Genomic DNA, 18504 nt, shown 5'->3' on the forward strand with positions numbered 1-18504 from the left:
CTAGGAGAACGATTTATTCACTGAAAAACAACTTTGAAAGATTTAAGAATTCTGATCAATGCAGTGACCAGCCACCACTCAAAAGATCAATGATGAAGCATGCTTCCCACGTCTTAACAGAAAGATGATACATTCAAGATGCAGAATGAAACATACATTTTGGACATGGTCAGTTCAGGAATTTGCTTTACTTGGATGTGTAGATTTGTTATAAGGTTGTTTTTCTTTTTCCCCCAGTTGAAGAGAGAGGGAGTAAGAGAGAGGGAAAATAAATGCTTGTCAATTTTTTTAAGCTAGATTTTTTAAAAATTCCCACTACCAAAAAAAAAAAAGCATCATAGCTATTTTGAACAGTTGTATGTCAACAAAACCAACAGTTTAATTAGATAAATATCTACAAAAAATATATCTACATTAACAGAAAAAGAATTAGAATACTTAAATAATCATAATCAGAAAAAGAAATGCAATAATAAATTAACTCTCAAAGAAAAAAGGGCCTAGGCAGATGGATTTGCAAATTAATTCCATCAGATATAATAAATGATTCCAATATTACATTGATGTTTGAAAAACTAGGAAAAGAAAGGATCTTACCAAATTCCTTCTATGGTACAAATATAGTCTTGATACCTAAACCAGAGAAAGAAAAATATAGAACAATACCCCAAATTAATATTGGTGCAAAAATTTTAAGTAAAATATTAATTAGAATATTAGCTACAGCGACATATCAAAAAGATCATGTACTATAACCAGGTGGGATTTATACCAGGAATGCAGGGTTGGTTCAATATCTAAAGAAACCCAAAATATAATAGACTATAGTAATTAAAAAAACTATAAATCACATAATTATATCAATAAATGTGGGGGGGAGCTTTTAACAAGATTAAGGACCCATTTCTGTTAAAAACAGTAAAAAGCAAAAGAATAAATGGATCATTACATAATTTGATAAATATTATTGTGTATAAAATTGTCAGTGCGGCAAAAGACCAGAAACAGAACCAAAACCGTAACCCAATACCATAAATTTGGGTTTATTGAGTTCCCTAGCAAGGGAGTTCCACCATAGGGGCAGAGACTCCCTGAAGGAACAAAAGGACAAATCTTACCTAGGTTTCAATTTAGGCAGGAGGTGAATTATGTGTGAGGTATCTCAGGATTAGACAGGGCTGTTGTTGGGGACTTGTAGGGTAGGAATAGGGGAGGCTATGTTCTATGATTGGACAGGCCAGTTGCTGGGCTAGTAACAGGAAAGCCTCTTTTTCAGATTAGCTATCTCTTGTAACCCCACCCTAATAGATAAGATTGTCCTTGCTGTTGTATTAGTAAGGAAGGTTACCAGGGTGGGTGTTGCCATACAAACAGAGTCATGGGCAAGATAGGGGAACTTCAGACAAAATGGAGTTGCTTTACCTTTTTCAACTATCCACAGCATCTAGAACCCAGCCACTATTATATGTAATAGTGATAAAATAGATTCTTATCCATTAAGATCATAGATAAAGCAGGGATGTACATTATTACTACTGATATTTGACAGTGCTAAAAATATGAGCTATAAAAATAGGACAAGTAAAACAAATTGGGGGAATAAGGATAGTCAAAAAGAACAAAATTTTTTGATTTTGCATATAAGCTTGTCTGTGTAGAATACCCTAGAGTGACAATTTAAAGATTAATTGAAACAATAACTTTAGCAAAGAGGCAGGATATAAAATAAACTTATACAAATCATCAGCCTTTCTATATGTTACTAACAAAGTAGGAAGAAATAAATATAGACATAAAAAATGACAAATTCTATTCAAAAAACTACAGAATGTATATTACATTTGACATCTGAATCCATGCAGGAAACTATCTGAATATAAATACATAATGCTCTATAGAAATAAAGGCAGAACCAAATATGTGGAGAGATATTAATTGCTCATGGTTGGGATGTGCCAACATAATACAAGTGACAGTACTACCTTAATGGATTGTGCCATACCAATCAAACTACCAAAGGATTACTTTAGAGAGGTGGACAAAATAGCAATAAAATTAATCTGGAGCAACAAAAGGTCAATATTCCCAAGGGAAATCACTTTATCTCAAACAGTACTACAAAGTAGTATTTATCAAAATGATTTAGTACTTTTAACCACTAGAGCAAATTAGGTATATAACATGCAAAATTAAATGAACATAGTAATTGATAAACACTTATGAAGACTGCAACTCCTCAAGTAAGGACTCACCATTCAATCTATATGTTTGTGTGTGTGTGTATATAGATAGATAGATCTATATATAGATACATATAGCTATAGAGATTATATAGATATATAGAGAGATTATATATAGATGTATGTGTGTGTATCTGTATCTATATGTGCGATATCTATCCATACACATATTCATATATACATACACACACAAATATAGAAAACAGTCTGGTAGAAATTAGGTTTAGATCAAGATTTTATACCATATGCCATAATACACTCCAAATGATACATAGCTTAGATATAAAAGGTCATGTACAGTCAAGGAGCAAGGAAGAAAATACCTTTCTCAATTATGGATGGAGGAAAAGCTCTTGACCAAACAAAAGATAGAAAGGATCATAGAAGATAAAATGGACCATTTTGATTAACCACATTGCAATATTTTTTGTACAACAAAACCAGCTCAATTAACATTAGAAGCAAAATAACTAATTGGAAAAAATATTTGCAGCCAATTCCTCTGATAAAGGTCTCATTTCCAAGCTACATAAGGAAGTGTTTTAAATACATAAGAATGACAGCTATTCCCCAATAAATAAATGATCAAAGGATATAAACAAACAGTTATCTAAGGAATAAATCCAAAGTATCAATAGCCATTTAAATGAATGCTCCAAATCACTAAAAAATAAATGAAATGCAAATTAAAATAACTTATTCTACCTCATACCTATCAGATTTTCAAAAAAAATCACTAAAAAAAGAAATTTATAATTGTTGGCGAGGCTTTAGGAAAACATACACACTGTGAATTGGTTGTGAATTGGTCCACTCATTCTGGAAAGCAATTTAGAACCATGTCCCCAAAGTCACTCAACTTTGCATACTTTTTGGCATAACAATACCACTTGTGGCCTATATCCCAGCATTTTCAGTGTTGGGAAACACTGGGAAACAAAAAGAAGGGAAGATTGCCCATCAATTGAGGAATGGCTGAAAAAATAAGGTATAAAAATAGAATGTTATTATGCTGTCAGAAATGACAAAAGGAAAAGGTTTCAGTGAAACTTGGGAAGATGCACAGTAAAATGAGCAGAACCAGGAGAAAAGTCATACAGTAACAATGACCCTGTACAGACAACTTCTAAAGACTTCAGATGTCTGATCTGTGTAATGACTGGCCATTGACTGTAAAGGACAGATGAAGGTACCTACTACACACCTCTGGACTGAAGGGCCATGGACCCAAGGTGCCAAATGAGAATCCATGGTAAATACATGGATTTGTTTCTCTTGACCATGCTTATTTGTTACAAGGACTGTGTTTTTCGTTTTAATGTGGGAGGCAAGGAGAGGCTAGTGGCAGTGTTTCCAAGAAAAAAAAAAGAAGTAAAAGAGAAAAGGGCCATTGAAGCCTTTTTTAAACACAGAGAAGAAAACAGAAGGAAACATGGACAAGCATGACAGCTGCAAAAGTAACATATTGGATTTATCATAGTTTTTTTAAAAAACTATGCACAATAGAGACTGTCCCCAACATGTACTCTTTGATCCAATGACACTGGTCTCCTGGCTGTTCCATGAACAACATACTCTGGTTCTTGGCTCTGGGCATTCTCTTCGGCTGTCTCCATGCCTGCAATGCTCTCCCTCCTCTGCTCCCACTACTGACCTCCATGGCTTCCTTTAAGTCCCAACTAAAATTCTGTCTTTACTAGAAGTCTTCCTCAATCCCTCTTTAATTCTAGTGCCTTCCTTCTGTTAGTTGTTTCCTATTTATCCTGTATATAGCTTGCTTTGCATATTCTGGATGAGCTGTTTCCCCCATGAGATTTAAGCTTCTTGAAGACAAGGACTGTCTTTTGCCTCTTTTTGTATCCCCAGAGCTTAGTACGGTCCTGGCACATAGTAGATTCAATAAATGTTTACTGATTGATAACTATCTTTCTATCCAATTTCACATATAGGAATGTTTCCTCTTATTTCATTAAATTCAGAATTTTTAAAATTTAAAACAGTACATAGAAGACATAAAACTTTTTCAGGCTGAAGCAATAACACATGGATTTTTTTTTTAAAAAGTAATTAATTTTAAAATAGCTTTAAACAGTCTTGAGGAAAAAAAAGCAACCATCAGAACTATAAGTTTTCTTTTTTTAAGTACTACGCCTGCTTCAAGCTATCAAGAGTAATGAGCCTATTTGGGCTGCTCCATTATATCCAGCCTGAACCTTTGCAGAATGTTTAATATTTATGAGTATTCATAAGTGTTCAAGATGCTGTGATTAACATACAAAGGTCCTCTGTGCAAATAACTTCCATCATAAGCATTCAAGAAAATGGAAAATCTCTGGATTTTCACTCCTATAGATTTTTAGCTGAGATTTATGGTGGCCAGTGAACTTATTACCCTCAGACCACAAGGGTATATTGCCCGAGTATGATATTCTTCAAATCAGCCAAATCCAAGTAAGTTCGGCAGAAAACCCTAGGTTTTTGTTTGTTTGTTTGTTTTTTTACTCACCTTCTCTTTCTGACCTTTAATTCAATTCAGCAAACATTTACTAAGTATATACTGTGGGCAAGGCACTTAACACATCTCTTCAGTTTTCTACTGTCCTCATCCTCACATTTGTTATGATATAAGGAACTGTAAACACATACTTAAAGGTCCTTGGATAAAAAATACTGCCTGCTGGCAAAAGATAGTACATGCTTTCTTTATGAGTTAGTATTTATGAAGAGCTGTTAAATTAAATTTTAAAAGGGTAAAGCCATTTTTTAATTAAAATAACTGGGCTTTATGTCTAACTTGATTTGGAAGATCTCTCGTCCCTGACCTCTCTGTAAAAATAATTATGGACCACATGAAAAGTTTTATTTTAATTTCTTACAGATGGTGTTCGTGTCGCCTCCTCAACAGGAATAGACCTCTTGCTCCTTGATGACTTCAAACTGGTCATTAACGATGCAACATATCACGTTCGACCACCAAAGAGAAGTAAATAGCTCTTTTGTGGGGTTGGGGAACATATGGGAGAGGTATTTTTGAATAGACTATGTTTCATATAAGGAGGTTTCATGTATAACCTTGTGGAACAGACTGTTTAAAAAATTGAGTAATTTTTACCTAGTTTTAGAAAGTAATTCTTTTTGAGAATTTGTGTCATCCATGTTCCTAGTACCATGCTAGTTCATCAGTTTATACTTTTTTTTTGCCAACACCTAAATACAGTAACACATTTCATTTATGTAGCATTATTCTGGATGAGCTGTTTTACACAAGTGAATATTCCAGATAACCTGAGGCTCTTTAAATTCTAGAATTTCTTAATCATCTTGTATGAAAATCTTTGTAAAAGTCATTATACACTTCCTTACCTTCTGGTTTCCTTACATTGGGTGCACCCCTGACTTATACCTAGACAAATCTTACAAAAATATAAACAAGAAAGAAGGTCAGGACCTGACTGTAACATTAGAAAGTTAACTATAATAGATGTTTGGCAGTTACTGAATGAAAATAGAAAGGAATATGCATATTTCTCTGCTGTATGTGGCACGTATATAAAAACCAATACTGTTCTAGTGCATAGAAACCTTATAAATAATGAAGAAAAACATTTCAACTCTATGCTATTCTCTACTCTTGAATCCCTTTCCCCCTTGTTCTGTTGCCCCATTCATGTCTTACCAAATCCCAATTTTCTGTTACTAATCTACTTCCACATTTACATGCTGTTGAATGGACCTGGAAGAAGTCATGTAAACGTGCTATTAAAATTCGGTTGGGTTCTCCTGGCAGCAAGGCAATCTTACTCCTCCATTTGATTTTCTTCCCTATTCATCACAGCAGCTGTTCTATATCTTCTCATCTCTTCTCAAGCCTACCACAGCATTCACTTTCTGTGGGAGTGTGCACCCCATGCATGTCTCTGTGTGTTCAATCCTCCATTGTCTGTTTCAAGTAAGAATAAAGTTTTGCTGATAACCCACACCCCTCACTTCTTCCTCTATGTTTTATATACTCTTCTCATGTATCTCAGTTATGAGAAATAGAAAGTTCCACCTCCATCTTCCTCCTTTGTCTACTAGTGCATTCTTTCCTTTACCTTCTCTTCTCTTTCTCTCTTAAATCCTTCAGAGCAGAACCAGTCTATCATGGGCTTCTCTGTTTTTCTTAAGTTAGCTCCCGCAGTGCCCTTTGAAGGTATTAAAGTTCCAATGAGACACTTGTTTCTTCTCCCTTCTTAGAACATTTATCCTTTATCATTTTATTGACTCTTCCAATTCCTTAAATAACATTACCTTTCCATGTTTCTCTGGAGTTTGGTGTTTGTATTTTAAAGTTCCTACTCAGCCCTAATTTTTTTGCCAGGAATGCTTCAAAGTCTTCTTTCCCCTTAAAGGTCCATTTTTCTCCCCTCAGCTTTGCAGGTGAGTTATTCTTCACTATGATGCCTTATCTTTTGCCTTTTGCAATGCTGTAGTCCAAGTTCTCCTCTCATTTATAGCAGAAATAGCCAGGTCTTGTGTTATCCTGACAGGTTTCTTGCTATCTCATGGAATCATTGATTTCTTTTTATTCTGTTTTAACTTTTAGAGAATCCATTATTTGGGTAAGATTTAGCACTTTCTCTTCTAAGCCATTCATTCTCCTCCCAATTCTTTCTTCCAGAGCTTTTCTTTCATTTTTAATCTCTTCTATGTATTCATACAATCCTTGTGGAAAATCCGTATTTTTCCTTTGAGTCTCTGCTAGTAGTTGCTGTGGAGTTATTTTTTCCTTCTAAACTGGATTTTTGTGTATCTCTGGATCTATCAGAATTCTTTATAGTATTGGTATCTTTACTCACCTGTATAGCTTTAGTTCCTAAATTGAAACATTCTTCCAAGTCCATGTTCTACCCTCTGTTGTGCTTCTGGGTGAGGTGGTCAGTCATGTTTGGTCTCAATCTATGTCACTTGGGTTCCTGTGTTGACCTCTATCTTCTAGGATTAGAATCTCCTAGAACTTTGAGATTCAGAGCACTGACTCTTCAGGTCCCTCTCTGACATCTTAGGACAGAATGGTAGGAACTTTGGAATCTCTAGGACTGGGATGTGTCTTGGTCTGAGTATTGCCATGCTCAGACTTGGTTGTGGCCATTCCCATTTACTCCCAAGGTTCATGCTATAGGTTCTCAACCACCTTGGGGCCTTCTCAAGGGAGTCCTCGGCCCTTGTTTTCTACAGATACACAGCCTTGAAGTCTGTAGGTGCCTCTGGACCATCTCAGTTTATCCTGGGAGGCTACCATCTAATTTGTCTGCACTGGCTCTGACATTCGTAGTAGGAGCACCTTCCTATCCATGGGCTTCTGGCTGTGGTGTGGGTGTGTGTGTGAGAGAGAGAGTGTGATGGAAGAAGACACTGAAGTCTCTCACTGGATTCCTTGATTGTTACTTATTCTGGTGCTATTTTTAGATTTTTACTAGAATAGATCCATGGGAGCTGGGATGCTGCCTTCATTCAGGAAGCTATCTTGGCCAGAAGTCTCCATGTACCAGCTTTCCATTTCTCAATAATATTTATGAAAATAATTTACAATCAGAAAGAGAGAAGGGACCCATATATACAAAATATTCATAGCAGCTCTTTTTTGTAGCGACAAAGAATTGAAAACGAAAAGGGTGCCCACCAATTGGAAAATGGCCAAACAAATTATTGTATGTACCAGATTATTGTTGTTTTATAAGAAATGATGAGAAGGGGGGTTCCAGAGAAAGCCAGAAGACCTGTATGAACTGATTGCAGAGTGAAATGAACCAAGACAATAATTTGTACATTATTTTTAAAAACATTTTTCAACAACTAAGGAACTCTAATCAATGCAATGACCTACTGACACAATGACCATTAATCCCAGGGAATCAGTCATGAAGCATGCTGTCCACCTCCTTACAGAGAGGCAATGAGATAGGATACAAAATAAGACGTTTGTGGGGTTTTTTTTGGGGGGGGGACATGACCAATATGGGAATTTGTTGCTTGACCAAAAAACTATTAGAGGGCTTTAAAAAATCATTTACACAGGTGTCAATAGCATCCTTGATGAAAGTATGAGAAGGCAAGCTTTCGTAAGCGATCTCACTAATATCACATTTTCAGTTACAAAATTGAATGAAAAATACAGAGATTACAAGATCATGCTATGCTTCTTGCTTGTTGATTATTTAAAATAAAGATTTGATTCTGTAGAGGAAAATGCAGGCTTAAAGGTTTCTCCAGTAAGGCATCTCCTGCACCTATATTATACAAGATTCTTGAAAGATGAAACAACAAAATAATTTTGTTTGGATCTGATGAGTAATGTCAAAAAGGGCATTAAATTGGGAGAGGTGTGCTCGCTAAAGGTGTTTACTTCTGTTATGGGGAGTGTTCAGCACAGAGCCCAAATGGAAAAGACAAATCTTCTTAAGTAATAAGACCTTCCACATGCCCCTGTTTGCAGATGACACTGTGCTGATGTCATTAAGCTCTGGGACATTCAAAGCCTCTAAATGAGATCCCAGAACACTCAGAAGCATTCTGCCTAATTATCTGCTTAGGAAAAAAAATTGGATAAAAAATTCCTATTTAGATTACATCATGCAGTTGGATGGACAACCTCTGGAGCCGCTCCATCATCTCATATATTTTGGTCAGACTGTGAACTGGGCCTAGAAATGAACAGAAGAAGGATGAGCTGTTTTGCTTTGGGGAAATTGTGTTGTGTTTTTAATAAATTCAAGGTTCTCCTTGTAACAAAAGCCCATTTTTTTTTAACATCAATAGTCTTCAGACGGTGGGTGATATGTGGCTGTAAGTCATGCAGTTGCAGAAAGATTAAAGTTGTAGATCACCCAAAGGACAATGGAGAGACACATGGTCGGCATGCGTATTACCCAAGAGGAAGTGAGCAGGAGGCTGGAGGGAGGGATGTCTGACTGCAGAATGAGAGAGGCTGGCCACGCATAAAGAGCAGGGATAGCAGACAGACAGCCCGCATGCGACCTCAGTGTCCACTGAATGTCAAGAGAACAAGGGCCCACCCCCCTCTTCCCTACCGAGTTCTATGGGTGGCTGCTCTGTAGAGAGGATTTATGGAGGAGGTGAAGATCTGCCCTGCTCAAGGAAGTATCAGCTACTAGGGGTGTCTCCCATACACGATCCAAGAAGTAAAACTCCATAAGAAGATGGGCTTCCTGAGGGCTAGGAGCACAAGGTGCTGGTGTGTACAGAGAGTAGCATTAAGCCTGTCTTTCCAATTTCTCACTAAGAGGGATGACAGAGGACAGTGGGCAGTTGAACCACTTGTGGAAAGGATACAGTGATAGATTTCTGGCTGTCAGTTGTTTTATTTTGCTAATGGCACTAACTTCAGCACATTATGGATTTGCACTTGCATCAGAGGGTTAGTCCCTCAATCAATGCAGACTGCAGTCTCTTTACCTATAACTTAAACAGTGGCTAAAAAAAAATGCCACCTCTGGACAGCTCTGAACACAATGTGGAGTATTGATTATATATGCTTTCTTGAAACAGAAAGTTATTGCTGTATATTTTGAATCCTCTCTTACATTCTGCTGTGCACATGGCACTGTTTTTTTCTTTTCTTATTTTGTATATAAGTTTTAGTATTTAAGCTTATGTTTCTTTTTCTTATTATGTATTTAAGTTTTGGAAGTTAAAAAATTTTTTTTTAATTTTTTAAAAATATGCTATCCTGTGGCCAACCTGAAACTCAGTGAAGCTAATGCACACATACTATTGAATTTTAACTTACTTAATGGGGTTCATGAACTTGTTGGTGTGGCTATTCCATATGCTAGTAGGACTTGCAACGCACCCTTGCTTTCTATCAGATTCTTGTTCATGTCTTTCTCTAAATCCTCTGTAGATGCATCCAATGTGCTAAAGGCCTTCTTCCAGTTATTTCAATATTTTACGAGTACCCAGTGCAGCCCCCAAGCCATGTATGTGTGATCTGAAATTTAAACATCTTTTAAATAATTTCCTATTAGAAGGTCACTACAAGGGAAAATAACCAATATGAAGCAAGGTAGTTTTAAAAAATTATTCCTGATTTTAGTTGCATTAGCTCCTGACTATTATTGAATAACAAAAAATAAACTTATTATTTTGAGAAGGCCTATCATTGTTTACATTATTTTTAGTAAACAGCTTCACTGTGACTCATTTGACTACTGAGAATACCCGCAGTAGGTATTACTGTCAAAAACTCTGAAATGCTCAAATGTGAATTCATTTGCTAGGATCTTGCAGAAAACATCTAAGTCCATTTCTTAGTTTGTCATTTGTCACAATGGATTTTAAGGTGAAAAGCTTGCATAGTACTGGGAACCTACTTGTTTCTAGGCCCTACCCAACAGATGCAGCAGTAACTGCTTGAGATGAAGATATTCTCAGCAATGTTCCACCCCTTGCTTTCAGACCTCCTAGGCCACGAAAATGCAGCCACGCTGAATGATGTGAAGACGTTGGTCCAGCAGCTGTATACCACGCTGTGCATCGAGCAGCACCAGCTGAGTAAAGAAAGGGAGCTTGTGGAAAGATTAGAAGATCTCAAGGAGCAGCTTGCTCCCCTGGAAAAGGTGACCGTCACAATGCCGCCTGTCCTTTATGAGCCGTATGCCTTCCACCGTTGTTAGCTCCTCCCCAGTGCAGATTCCCATAGGGTACGTGGGTGAGCCACGGCAGAGTGCCTAGTGAAGGCCCACAAAGAAACTGAGAAGTCATAGCTTGGAAATCTGATGATAGACCTTTCAGCTTTTTAGTCCAGCAATACTACTCTTAATTTAGGGCTGGAAATAAGCCGGGTAAGGACATCTCTATAAAAGGTCTGGGGTTTCTGGGTTGTTTTTCTGGAGAAGCAACACTGCATAGTGGATAGGGCAGTTATTTATTAGCTCGATGACTTTGCCTGTTCATTGACTCACTCTGGGCCCATGTTTCTTCATCTCTAAAAATGAGAGGGTTGGATTGGATGATATCTAAGTACCCTTCCAGCTCCAACTTTCTGATCCTATGACTTTAGCCAAGTTACTGTGTTTATAATAGACACTTTTCCAAGCACTCTAAAGAATTTTCAGAAGCAATAGAAATGTTGAGATGTGAATTTTAAATGGAGTAATATTGAATTTTCTAGCATCAAAATGTATTTTGCAACTCAGAAACAACCTTTAGTGTATCCCATTTGAGGAAAGGTCCCTTTTAGGTTGGAGAGTTGCAGCCTCTTGATTTTAGAAAGTCTTCTCCCCTTTTAAAGTAAGTAACTTGCAGCCTGAACAAATGACTAGTCAGAATAATTCCAACTTAATTCCTTTTCTATGTAACAAAAATAGCACGTCAATAGGGTACTTTATAAAGAGCTGAGTGGGAAATCCATCATCTCTGCCCTGTAGCTTTTTCAGGAGTGAAACATAAAACAAATGCACTAACAAAATGATGCTAGTAACGCCAATTTAAGGTGTAATGGCACCCAGTAAGAACTGTAGATGCAATATTGAAATACAGACCGCAGTTACTAGAATTGAGACTGACTTGTGCCCTGACCAAGTGTCCCCGTCACCTGGGTGACCACAGAACAAGTTTCACTTCGAAGAATAAACTGGTTCTATATCAAAATGCTATTTAACTGTACATTCCAGGTTCGGATTGAGATCAGCAGGAAAGCAGAGAAGAGGACCACCTTGGTGCTATGGGGTGGGCTGGCCTACATGGCCACACAGTTTGGCATTCTGGCCCGGCTCACCTGGTGGGAGTACTCTTGGGACATCATGGAGCCAGTCACCTACTTCATTACGTATGGAAGTGCCATGGCCACATATGCGTACTTCGTAATGACACGCCAGGTGAGACTCTTGAGCATGTGCTCGTGTGAAAGGTTTCAGGCTGGAAACTTTGCTTCTCCTAAGAGCCGTGTTGTAAAGCACGCTCGTCTAGGAACCTCGTGTTGGCCACAATTTCTCCATCCTATGAACGGCCGGCCAGATTAGAAGGCACTGGGCCGTCACTTTTGGGGCCATCCAGGTTATGTGAGTCTGGACTCTGCTCTAACTGATGGATGTGGTAAGGAGTGCCGATCCTGACCACAAAAGGCTTTATGCTCCTTGGGGAAAGGGGATATTGATATACACCTCAATCTCCAGGTATGGTTAGTGATTCAACAAAGGATATTAAGTTAGGGACCTCTTCTGAAACAGAAAGAGCTGATTTTCCTAAAGCTTATCTATAAAAGACGAGAATATCAGTTTAACTTTTTGCTTGTGAGTGGCTTAAGAAATACCACAATTCTACTGCAAGAACAGGAAGAATTCAGTATTATTTAATTCTTCCACCAATCAACAAATCTGGCCTCAAACATTTACTAGCTGTGTGACCCTGGCCAAGTCATTTCACCCTATTTGCTTCAGTTTCCTCATCGGTAAGATGAGCTGGAGAACGAAATGACAAACCACTCCGTTATCTCTGCCAAGAAAACCCCAAGTGGGATCATGAAGAGTTGGACATGGCTGAAAAACGACTGACCAGCAGCAAATGCTACTAACTGCAGCTAACTTCCAGTTACTAAATACTCCTCTTGCCACACATCTCACACACTACAGGTGCTGCCAACTGATTCAATTCATAATCAGCAAATCCTATTCTAAAACGTCCAGACCCTTCCCTCACAGCTTATCTGTGCTCACTGCACATAGTAGGGATAATAACTAGAAATGAAATTTCCTTTTATTTGCATTCCAGCCTATAAAATATTTATACTATATATAGTTAATGTCTACCAACCTCACTTTTCTTATCAAAGTTCATCATCTTTTGAGTAAAATATAAAGACATGTGACAGAAATAATTTCTGCTTAAATAGAACTCTATTTCCTAAATATTTCTTTGTTCTGCAAATGAGCCCATGTATTGAATTGAACACAAGGCCTTGCCTTTTATCAAATATCCTTATCAAATGATAGGATTTCCAATCTCCTTTTTGTGACTTAGAGCAAGTTAATTTCTCCAGGTCTCTGTTTTTTGTTTGGTTGCTTGTTTTGTTTTGTGTTTTGTTTTGGTTTTTTTTTTTTCATTTTTATAGGGATTTAACTAAGGACTAGCTCCAAAATCCCTATGTAATGGGTAACTCTAAAAAGCCTTTTCTCTATGTGTAGTCCTGGAATAATAGCTTTACTGCCCTCATGTGGCAAATCACAAAACAGCACCCGTAGGGACAGATAGTTACTTGCCATCACCTGAGAAAAACAGGTGTGAACAGTCCTCATTTCTGCTTGCCAAAGAAAATATTAACTACTATGCAGTGTTTCTTATCACTATATATATAGTGCTTCCACCCAACTTGTGTTGAATGATACCCATGAAACAATAAGATACTTTTTTCCCCCCACGCAATGTCAGTTCACTTCTAAATTGGTGCTGGAATATGTGTTGTTGCATTTAATAAGTCTTCGGTGTGTCCCATATCTGTGTATTCTAAAGAGGCTTCATGATAAGTTCTTTGAAACCATAAAATTAAAGAGATCATCACACACTGTGAGAATAGATCTTCAGTAAATCTTTAATAGCAGGCCATCCTTATAATGTGGAAATGAGGCTGAATAATGAAAACTAAAACTGATCTAAAAAGTAAAAGAAATTCAGTATTGTGTGGGTCTTCAGGGTCTGCAATAATTGCCTGTTTTGGCTGAGGACCCAGATCTAGAGCAGGAGGGCGATAGAATTGTAGTGAATGGGAAGAGAGACCTTTCACTCTAGATTTAAGTTTGTGGCACTTGATCCAGACCTAAAATATTGCTGTCCTAGTAAGGTTACTGTCATACCTTCTCCAACAGGTCACCCAGATTCCCTTATCATCAATAAATATTTAGAACCTAGAAAATGTTGTGTACCATGGGTATGCATATGTATTTATACAAATTACATATGTTATATGTAATGTATTAAAATTTCATGTATGTGAAAATCAAATAAGTAGAACAATTGTGAAATGCCTACTTTGTATGAGACTTAGCTCGGTGTTAATAATGCAATTCCTTCTTTATTTTTTAATAGGAATATGTTTACCCAGAAGCCAGAGACAGACAATACCTATTATTTTTCCATAAAGGAGCCAAAAAGACACGTTTTGATATAGAGAAATACAATCGACTCAAGGATGCAATTGCTCAGGTAATAGAAAGTTTTGCAAAAATAAAAATGAATACATGGCAACCCTAACCTATACTCAATAATCAGTGTTCTTCATAACCACTAGAAAGCAGAGTTCTAAAAGAAGAATCTTTCCTACAAACCATCAACAAGCATGTTTTAAGTGCCTACTATATGTAGGACACACTTCTATGCCCTAGGGATTTAAATACTATATATGAAACAATCCCCACTCCACAGGAATGGCCATTATAACAAGGACATATGTGAGTACATAGAGAATAAATATAAAATGAACATGAGGTAATTTGTGAGGGACTTGCATTTCAAAGTAAGGGGGATTATCAGAGGTGGGAGTAAAGAGGCAGTAAATTGCAGGCTTCAAGAACAGATGTTGTGAAAGGCTTTAAAAACTAAGCAGAAGAGTTTACATTTGATTCTTGAGGCCAGAGGAAGCTAGTGGAGTTGATTAAGGAAGTGACATGGTCAGTTCAATGCTTAAGGAAAAGCCAACAGTGTGGGAAAAGGACAGAAGTGGAGAGAAACTTAAGGCAAGTACACCAATTATGTGACCATTGTAATCATTTAGATAAGAGATGATAAGGGCCTTAACCAAAGTGATAGCTATGTGAGTAGTGAGAAGGGCTCAGATTTGAGACACATTGTAGAAGTAGAAATAAGATTTGGCAAAGATTGGATGCATGGGGCAAGGGGAAGTGAGAGGTCCAGGATAGGACTGACATTAACAAAGCAAAGACTACAAAGGATGGTGGTGCCTTTGACAGAAATAAGGAGGTCAGGAAGTGGGGGGAAGCTGAAAAGGGGACACATAATGAGTTTAAGATGTCTATAGGACATCCAGTTTGAAATATCCAATGTGGGTAACAAGGTAACGGGAGCCTGAAGCTCAGGAGCTGGACGGATAGATCTGTGAGTCATCTGCATGGAGATAATGGTTAAACCCATGAGAGCTGATGTGGTCCCCGAGAAAGAGTGGTAGAGAGAAAAGAATGAGGGTTCTAAGATGGAGCCTTGGGGAAAATCCATAATTAGTGGGCATAATTTACATGCTGAACCGGTGAAGGAGACTTAAGGAGTGATCAACCACATGGGAGAACTAGGAGTGAGTAGTGGCAAAAAAAAAAAAAATTCCCAAAGAGGAGTGTGGTCAGCAGTGTCAAAGAAAGCATATACATCAAGGAAGATGAGGACTGAATAAAAGACCTGTCACATTTGGCAATTAGGAGATCATTGGTAAGCTTCAGAGAGAGCAATTTCAGTTGAGTGATAAGGTCAGAAGCCAAGATTACAAAGGTTTGAAAGGCGAGAGAAGGGGAAGTGTAGGCAGCAAGTGTTGACAGCTTGTTCAAGGAGTTTGGCTGAGAAAGGGAAGAGAAATATAATACAATAGCTTTGGGGATAATAGGGTCTAGTGAAGGTTTTTTAAGCATGGAAGAGACTGGGAGTATGTTTGAAAGCAAGGAAGGGACTAATAAATGAGGGAGAAGTTGAAGATTTGAAAGAGAAAGGGAGTAGTCAAGGATGCAATCTGTTAGAGAAGACAGGAGGGGTTGGAATCAACAACACAAACACACATAGGGGAGTTGTCTTTGGCAAAGAGAAGGGGCTGCCTCATTGACAGAAACTGGAGGAAAGAAGTAAAGCATGGGAGATGGTGTCAAGGGGTTTTGAGAGAAATAAAGGAGAGGAGATGGCTCTCAACATTGAACGGTCTCCATTCTCTCAGTAAAGTAAGAGGTGAGGTTCTCAGCTGAGAGAGAGTGGGGAGGTATGGGCGGCTTGAGAAAGAGGTTTGGAAAAACTTTGATGTAGAATGAGACAGGGAATCAATTAGGGGAGAAATAAAAGGATTGCCTTGCTGCAAGGAGGGCCCAGTTAAAGTCAGGTAGCACGAATTTGTGTTGTACCTGGTCAGCACAGTTGTGAGCCTTCTTCCAGCTGTCTTCAGCATAGGTAGGAGCAGTCCGGGCCTAAGGTTTGACAAGGGATGATTAGCCATAGGACCAAGGGGCAAGGGATTCAGAAATAAAGAATGTGATTAGGGTCATGATTGGAGAGGGAGGGAAATAAAATGAAAAAAGGGGTAATGACTTGAGAAAGTACCAAAGAGTAGGGGAATTAGAGTTCTCCAGGGTAAAGAATGGGTGTAGGAGGGGGTGAGGTATAAGGAGAGAGAGAATGTTAAGAGATGATGGTCAGATAGAGGAATGTCAGAGTTTAGTTAGGGACTCAAAACCTCTCTGGGTAATGGTGAGATCCATTGTGAAAGTGTATGGAGTGAAGGAGGAAGTCCCAGAATTTGGGGGACTCTGAGGAAATGAGAGGTTATGGGGTGTGAGGGTACATCAAAATGGATGTTGAAGTCCCCTAGTGTAAAGATAGGTGTTGAGGAGAGGAAGATAGTGGGGCAGGAAAGAAAATGACCTGTGAAGCTGGTGTATTAGAGATGCCATTATCCAGATTGGGTGGAAAATATCAAATCCCTGAACTCCAGAGGAGAAGTTGCTGAGAAATAGTAGTGAAGGTAGAGTCTGGCACTGTCATTGAGGAGCAAGGATATGCCAGCTCCCCTTCTAGGTCCAATCTGTGTGCTGGGAGTGGGTAAATGTACAGCTAGTGGCGAAGAGGAGGACCAGGGATGTTGTGTTGTTAGGGAGAAGCCAGAGCTCAGTGAGAGCTGGTGGAGAAGGAGGCCCAAGTCAAAGGGAAAATGGTTTGCTATGGAACAAGAATTCCAGAGATCACATCCAAAGGGTTAGGATCATGGGTGGGATAGGGTTGAGGAGAATGGGGATGACAGAACAGGAGATGGAGGGTTGGGGATAGTGTTTTCTTACATGGGCAGTGATTGATAATACAGAGATAGGGAAACAGGTGGTGGGAAATTGTTAGTCATGAGAGTAGTGGGAGGTATGAGATGAAAATTAAAGCTCATAGTTTCCACAGGTTGTTATTGATGGTCGAGGGCCAGGGCTGTACAGCTCTCATCACTCATCTGAGATAGAGGGGTAGGGGCGAGGGAGGACTGGAGCAGGCCTGCTGCTGCTACTTCTCCTCTAGGGTGGGTGGGGGGTGTGAAGAAGCAGGGTCAGTAGGCCAAAATCTAATGTAAGCAGATCAAGGGCAGTAGAAGCATTTCTTTATTAACAGCAATGCAATGTTAGGATTTTTGGAAATTATTTTTGTCACATGAGCCAAGGCATTCAGATCAACCAAAAATTACAAGCACCTTTCTGCAGGAAAAAATCTTTCAGATGTCAATTATTTCCCCAATGATTCTGTCTACCACTTAATTAAAATTATAATTTTAAATTTACTGTGCTCTGTTATTTTCTGTCTATAAGAAATGACCTAGATCCCCCTCCTAAAATATGTGCTTCCAAAATGACGTGAAACAAAAACCAGGGAGCAAGACAGTAGCCACTAGAAATCATTGTCAGGCCCAACAGTTCATAGATTATGGAATGAAAAATATGAATTCTAAATACAAACATATGAAACTGCCCAGACCCAAGGTTCACCAAGCCCAGCATTATGGTTCCAACAGTGACACCAAAGAATATGTTGTAATATGCCCTCCATAATGTCAGTGATACGAGGTGAAAGATGTCCTCAAAACATTTCTAGTGTAAATTAAGAACCCATCTTGTCTAGATTACCTATACCTTCTCTAAAAACCTTCCTGAACTTACTTATATTTTCAGCCAACCACATCTGGGTGAATTAAGTTCCCTACATTTATGTACAACAGGATTTTTTTTCTTTTTTTGTCTAAATTTGTCTCTTTAAAGCTGCAGGGAGTTCTAGTGTTCTGGGATTTGGTGAGCAAGTCTTTCTGTCTACCCTTTCATGATTTTATTAGAGATTTTAAACATATCACCTTATATTTTTGGTCTATCCTCACAAAGCAGTCTTCCCCAATTCTTTTGTCTTTGACCCATCATCTCACACTAAGTGAGATGTGCCTTGGTTTTTTGTCTGTGGATTATTTATGCAGCTGTTGAATAAGCAGTTAAATTCTTGGGCCCATAACAGAAAAGCTATATGGTGTAGCCCATCATTGGAT

General features: G+C 38.3%; 1 protein-coding gene across 1 annotated transcript in view; it reads left to right on the forward strand.

The window, feature by feature from the left end:
* MCU (mitochondrial calcium uniporter) overlaps nt 1–18504 on the forward strand; it is a 168948-nt gene that overhangs the window by 148248 nt on the left and 2196 nt on the right. Inside the window, exons 4-7 of the mRNA XM_027859067.1 lie at nt 5119–5223; nt 10698–10858; nt 11915–12118; nt 14322–14438. Of these exons, the coding sequence (XP_027714868.1) occupies nt 5119–5223; nt 10698–10858; nt 11915–12118; nt 14322–14438 (587 nt within the window). The remainder of the gene's footprint in view (nt 1–5118; nt 5224–10697; nt 10859–11914; nt 12119–14321; nt 14439–18504) is intronic.

The sequence above is a fragment of the Vombatus ursinus genome, unplaced genomic scaffold, assembly GCF_900497805.2.
Source record: "Vombatus ursinus unplaced genomic scaffold, bare-nosed wombat genome assembly UNPS02000749.1, whole genome shotgun sequence".
In the NCBI taxonomy this organism is placed as follows: Eukaryota; Metazoa; Chordata; class Mammalia; order Diprotodontia; family Vombatidae; genus Vombatus; species Vombatus ursinus.